Below are 6,283 nucleotides of genomic sequence, written 5' to 3' on the forward strand. Positions count from 1 at the left end.
CTCCTGCTCCTATGACGTGGACCAGGTCACACACGCACACACACACACACACACACACACACGCACACATATATATAAACACACCACACTCCACCTCCACATAGTCCTTTGTCAAACGACTTTTACATGACAAGTGATAAAACGTACACACACACACACACACACACATACACACACACGTCCTCCCTCTGCCTCAGTCTGTCTCTCCTACCTGTCTTGCGGAGTGGGAAGTCGTCTTTGCCCTCGTAGTTCCCCAGCAGTGGGGGCAGTTTGTAGGAGGGAGGAGTTCCCGGGGTGTTACTCTGCGGGGGAGAGCCTTGCTCCAGGGAGGTGTGCTGGGCTCCCCTGCAGACACATACACACACACACACACACACAAGGGGAAAGCGAGTTAGCTGGCTGATAAAACAGTCACAATATGAAGTTATGAAGTGTAGTGTTTTGCTGTCAACCTGCTCAGTGTACTTGTACTTCACTTAGTCATTTCCTACATTTCCTAGAATGCCTTTCCTGTTATTTCCTGTTACTGTAAGTCTTGAAACATTTCCTCTGTGCCTCTTCTTGGACAAGTTATTGTTGCTGAAAAGTAGTGCAAAATGGATTGAGAAAAAAGTTTTGCAAGGACATCCGAACCTGACATTGTCATTTCCTGTTGAAATTAACTGGACATCATAACCCTTTTCAGACATGGAACATTCATCAATCTGTTAGAGCGGTGGCTTTCTGTCATCCAAACATAGATGTCTGATGTGTATATGTGTGTTGCAGCCTTAAACACATGCAACATCATTACTATAATCAACCTGCTGTTGTGACTTTCACACAAAAGTCAAACTCATGTAGACACAAGACCATGTAAAACTGCCATCACACTTATGTAATGAGGACACATTTAATATCTGTCAATATTGGTAACTTCCTATCACTATATTGTATCACCTACTGGATCAATTTATTTATTTTAATTTGCAAATGTATTTATTGTTTTTAACCACATGAGTTTCTTGCCAATGTTTGCTTAAGTTCTACTGTGTAAATGGAATATTGATATACAATATTATTAGTATGAGATTAAAGGACCAGTGTGTAGGATTTCGTGGCATCTAACAGTTAAGTTGCAGATTGCAGCCAACTGAAACCGCTCACCATTTAAGCATGTAGAAGAAACCATGGTGGCTGCAAAACAAAAACAAAAAGTTCCTATCAAGAGCCAGTGATTGGTTTGTCCCTTCTGGGCTACTGTAGAAACACAGCAGTTCAACATGGCGGACTCCGCCAGAAGAGAACCCACTCCCTCTGTAAATAAAAACAACTCAGTTCCTATATTCAGGTGATTATACACTAATGAAAACATAGCTATGAATATTATGTTCCATTTCTGACTATAGATCCTCCTAAATGTTACACACTGGACCTTTATTATTCAGTTCATATGTAACCTTGGTAACTAGTTACTTAAATTATTAACATAAACACAACACAATTGGTGCTATTTTATGTATTTTGACTTTTTCCCATGTCTACAACTCATCATCATTACGTTTACTCTGCAGATGAAAGTCCTGCTCTGAGGTTGGAGTGTTTTTAACTTTCACTGTAGAGCATGTTAAGCACATCATCAGTCATATTAGTTCTTCCATGCACTTCTTGTTTAACCAAAATATTTTTCACAACTAGTTTTTTGTTTAGTTTTACTTGACTGTAACCTTAGTGTATACCGGAATGTGTCTATTGAAGGGCAGTGTACTCAACCAACACTCTCTGCGTACTCAAGCAGCAAGAAGAAGCCACAACTAGCAAAACTGATTTTTGTGGGAGGTGTGCACATTAAACACGCTTATGTGTCTTACATTTGAGCTGAAGAGTCAGTACAACAGAAATTGGATGATTCCTACAAAATAACTTTCACATTTTATTTTTCGGTAGACTAGGCTGGGGACCATGATGCCTCGAGCTGGTTAAATTAACCAACCAACCAACCCATATGCATGTAGCAGGGAAGTAAATAGTAAATGAACTGTACTTGTATAGCGCCTTTCTAGTCTTCTGACCTCTCAAAGCGCTTTTACACTACAAGCCACATTCATCCATTGACACACATTCATTCAGGCCATCATAACAAGAAACTAATTCATTCACATTTTATTTGGGGTTCAGTATCTTGCTCATGACACATGCAGTGGGAGAAGCCGGGGAATGAACCACTAACCATCTGTGGATCAGTGGATGACCTGCTCCACTCTACCTCCTGATCCACAAGTTTCAGCACAATACCTAGGAGTGATTCTCATTCTGAGATGCTTGGGCTGGGTTCAGAAACCCCTCACTGCTTATTTAAGTCGAGGCTGGACTACAAAACTGTTAAAGCCTCACAAGTGTAATGACCTGTCCCGAATTCAAAATGTGCTGTCTATAAACAAAAGTAGTTTCTCTTGTGATCCAGCAGACTGCGCTCCACTATCAGCTTGACCCGTGGCATGCCCTTCTGACCTATCAGTAAACTAAAGCAGTAATGATCTGTTGTTTACTACTAAAATGGAGGACGCAAGTGAGCAAAGCATGGAGCAAAGACGTCCTGAGTGGACAATCGCAATCTGAGAAACAGTTCTGTCGACCTTATACAAAGCAGCTGTCTAACTCTACAACCACAGCGAATCTGCGCCTCACTTTGAGTGAGGCAGCGGAGCGGAGGGACCACAGATGAGCGGAGTTTCTGGCCCGTTGCCAGATGCTCATAAAAATGCCACCACCGATAAGAGAGCGAGATTTATATGCAAGGATTAGTGGATATGTGGCTTATTGGGGTGGTAAGAGAGAATTATCCTACAGTATAGTTTTTACATGTACTAAGTTTTTATTGTTTATAGATAATGCATCTGAATTCATTCGAACAGATTGTTTGTCACTTGAAATTTGTTCAAATGGGATATTTGAAAAAATTGACAGCACTAGTTCACACCAGGGAATGAGTAGGGCTCACACTCTTCATTCATACAGTAAAAAAGACGAATTAAAATTGATACATATACAATGTAGAGGGCTTATATGTAATGATACTGTGATGTGACGGATCTGTCCAGGGACAGGTCGTGTTCTCTGCAATCCTCACCAGCACTTTGGGGAGAAGGAATGGTTCAGTCCGCCAATGCCAGGCTCTTTCTTACTGAGAAGGAACTCCTGGAGCTTCAGCTTCACCTCCGTACTGGCAATGGCACCTTCCAAAACACAGAGAGAAACAGCAGTCAGGACACTTCACTGTCTTTATACTGACGGCTTGTAGACACAGAGCAAACCTGTGCATAGCATGGTAGCAGCAGCAGCGTAACTTACTCTCTTTGCCTTTCTCCTTGTTCCTCAGCAGCAGCAGTTGTTGCTCCAGCCGATGTTTCTCCTGCTCTTCGTGTCTTTGTTGCTCTAGTTTCCTCTTCTGCTCCAGCTCCTGCTGCCGCTTCGCTGCCAACAGCTCCTGTTGTTGCTTACACACACACAAAAACACACACACGGACACAGTCAGTATGGTGGGTGTGTGTCCAGGTGAACTAGTCAGCTTGTAGGTTCAGGAACTAACTACCTGACTAGCTACCTTCAGGTGCTCCTGAAGCTGGACCTCGTGTTGTCTCGTGAGCACTTCGTGTTTTTTCTGGAACTCTGCAAACAGCAGCTGTTTCTGGAGTTCCTGCTGCTGTTTGAGTAGGACAAGTTCCTGCTGGAGCTGCTGCTCCCTCAGGGTTGTGTCCACCGCCGTCGCACCCCCAGACAGAGACCCCACCCTGGGCTCTGTGCGCAGGTCCACTGGGCCTCCTCCTCCTGGGCCTTCTCCTGGACCCCCACCTGGAAAAGCGGTCAACTTTACTCATCCACTGTCTGCTGTCTGTTTTTAAACTTGCTTTAACTTAACTTAACCTAACTGTCCTTTGTATTTTTGACTGCAAGAATCAGCAAAAGTGGGTTGAAAAAAAGCACTCCATCAGTGTTTGGTTACCTACTCAACTGGCTTCTCTGGGGTCAACCAAAACAGTGGGTGCCCACAAAGTAATTAGTCCAAACTTTCTGGAACCTGTTGAACCACTAAAACAGACCACTGGAAGCAGTTCAAAGGACCCCTACATCCTACAACTAGGCCACCAAAAGCATTAGAAAGGTCTTCCAACAGCACTATGAATTTAACCCTAAAGGCCAAAGTGAGCTGACCCACCTATATCAGCTGATGTATTGGAATGAACGATTTATTGGTTTGGCTCTAGAAGACAACACTAAGGAAGTTAAAGAGTGAACCTATCGTGACGTCACCCATTGGTTTGTGGAGTATTGTTTTGAAGCCTCAAGTTTGGCATTATGGTCGTCGCCACCCCAGTTTATCGGAGCCAGCAAAGGTAACGTACTGCGAGTTAAGCTGCTCTTATTGGCTGCGCAGTTTCGACTCATTCGTAACAGGAAACAATGGTGGCTCTCCAGGTGTTACAGCTAAACAGTACACTAAAATATGTTTCTGAAACAATTTTAAGTGAGAAATAGTCAACGCAGTAAAAGATGGCCTAAAGCATACCCTGCTTATGGTCTATTTTACTCTAAATGGGACCATCATTTACTATTATTTACTGCTGGCCTCTACATAGAATGCAGGTTTAAGAAGCTTCACTTCACAGACCCAGAAGCTCTGTCCACTATACTGTCAATGAAATGAATGTAAACATGGCGAAGAACATCATACAGCCTTAACATGGATGATACATCCTTGTGGTAATGACAGGGTGCCATTACTGGGTGAAACTGAAACGGCTTTATGGAACTTGTTCCACATTATGCAGCAATAAACAGACTTCGATAAAATCAGTGGAGTTCCCCTTTAAGTAACTCTCGAACCCACCTAGAGACCCTTAGAATCCCCTAATACTTTTTAGACACTTTTAGGAGGCAATCGAGACAGTAAATCAAACCCCTTTTTAAGAACCCCCCAACACACACACACACACACACACACACACATATATCAAGGACTCTTAGAGGACTCCCTACTCACCACCCTCTCCACCTCCTCCTCTCTGCTCGCTTGCTGTTCCTCCTGGGCTCTGCATGCCCGATGGGAGGCTGCTCTTCACCTCCACTACTGCAAGACAGAGAAAGAGAGAGAGAGAGAGAGAGAGAGAAAAAGAGAGATAGAGAGAGATTGATTAGTCTGGAAAATGTTGTCAGACCATTACATCATTCATTGCATGTCCCCCCACACACAGAGGCGGTTCCCATTTCATTCAGATGAGCTGTGATAGTGTTGTAAGAAGTGAGGAACACAGCGTCCTGCCGCCTAAAAATAGCCACAAGCCTAGCATTAGCCTAGCATTTGATAGCACTGACTTACAAATGTTACCTTGGCGTTAGCCTAGCCTATACTCAGCAGGGGCTAGGCTAAAGGACACTGCGGAATATGTTAACATGTGCCACACATATATTCAGAGACAAATGATCAGAGAGGCCTGCTGTTATTAATAGCAGTGTGGCGGAAAGAAAGAAAAAACGGGAAGAAGGAAGAAGGAAGAGGGGATTGCAGGAAAAGCCAGTGCATTACAGAAATCAGTGGAATCAGAAACGTTAAACTGTAAACGAGTCCACTCAATCAGGGAAGAAATGCACCGCCTTGCACTGATCTGGATTTGTGGCCTCCACTTGTGCTAATCAGTATGACAGATTAATATTGATTTCCTGCTTCGGGCACCAGAGTGGCGTGAGCTGAATTTCACCTCATGAAATGAAAGATATGGAACTAATCGAGGCAATAATTCATTTTCATCATTTCAAATTTGTCAACAGCAATAAAGTTTCAGCCTATAAAGTGTAGTGTTTGGGGACATTCCTGGAAGTTAGGTGGGAAAATCTGTTAGATGGTGCCCTAAAAAGACACAGTATTTGGACTATTGTTGCAAAATATATGCATTTTGATTATACTTCATCATACGCTCTCTATAGTCAAGTTTCTGTCCAAATTCAATTTCAAAATTCAATTGAATTTCTAAAAATCTGCAAAAGAAAATGTGAATGAATGCGTGTTTCCATCCACTACTGTAATGCAAATATTTGAACTGGGCAAATATTAAAGGATCAGTGTGTAGGATTTAGAGGCATCTAGTGGTGAAGTTGCAGATTGCAACCAACTGAACACCGCTCTCGTCTGTATTTGACGACCTAGGAATGAGAATGGGCTGTGATGTGTGTGGGAGAAACTACAGTGGCTGCGACGTTTGAGCCACGTTTCTTCGCGTAGCACTTAGTGCCATCTAGCGGTGTAGTT

The 6,283-nt window shown here is 43.0% G+C and overlaps 1 protein-coding gene across 1 annotated transcript in view; it reads right to left on the reverse strand.

The window, feature by feature from the left end:
* Positions 1-6,283, reverse strand: part of hdac5 (histone deacetylase 5) — a gene marked incomplete at its 3' end in the record, with an annotated part of 27,775 nt that overhangs the window by 7,611 nt on the left and 13,881 nt on the right. The window contains 5 exon segments of the mRNA XM_035654964.1: positions 212-345; positions 3,110-3,215; positions 3,331-3,475; positions 3,572-3,831; positions 5,021-5,107. Of these exon segments, the coding sequence (XP_035510857.1) occupies positions 212-345; positions 3,110-3,215; positions 3,331-3,475; positions 3,572-3,831; positions 5,021-5,107 (732 nt within the window).

The sequence above is a fragment of the Morone saxatilis genome, unplaced genomic scaffold, assembly GCF_004916995.1.
Source record: "Morone saxatilis isolate NCDOM2014 unplaced genomic scaffold, NCSU_SB_2.0 Contig14, whole genome shotgun sequence".
Taxonomy (NCBI): Eukaryota; Metazoa; Chordata; class Actinopteri; family Moronidae; genus Morone; species Morone saxatilis.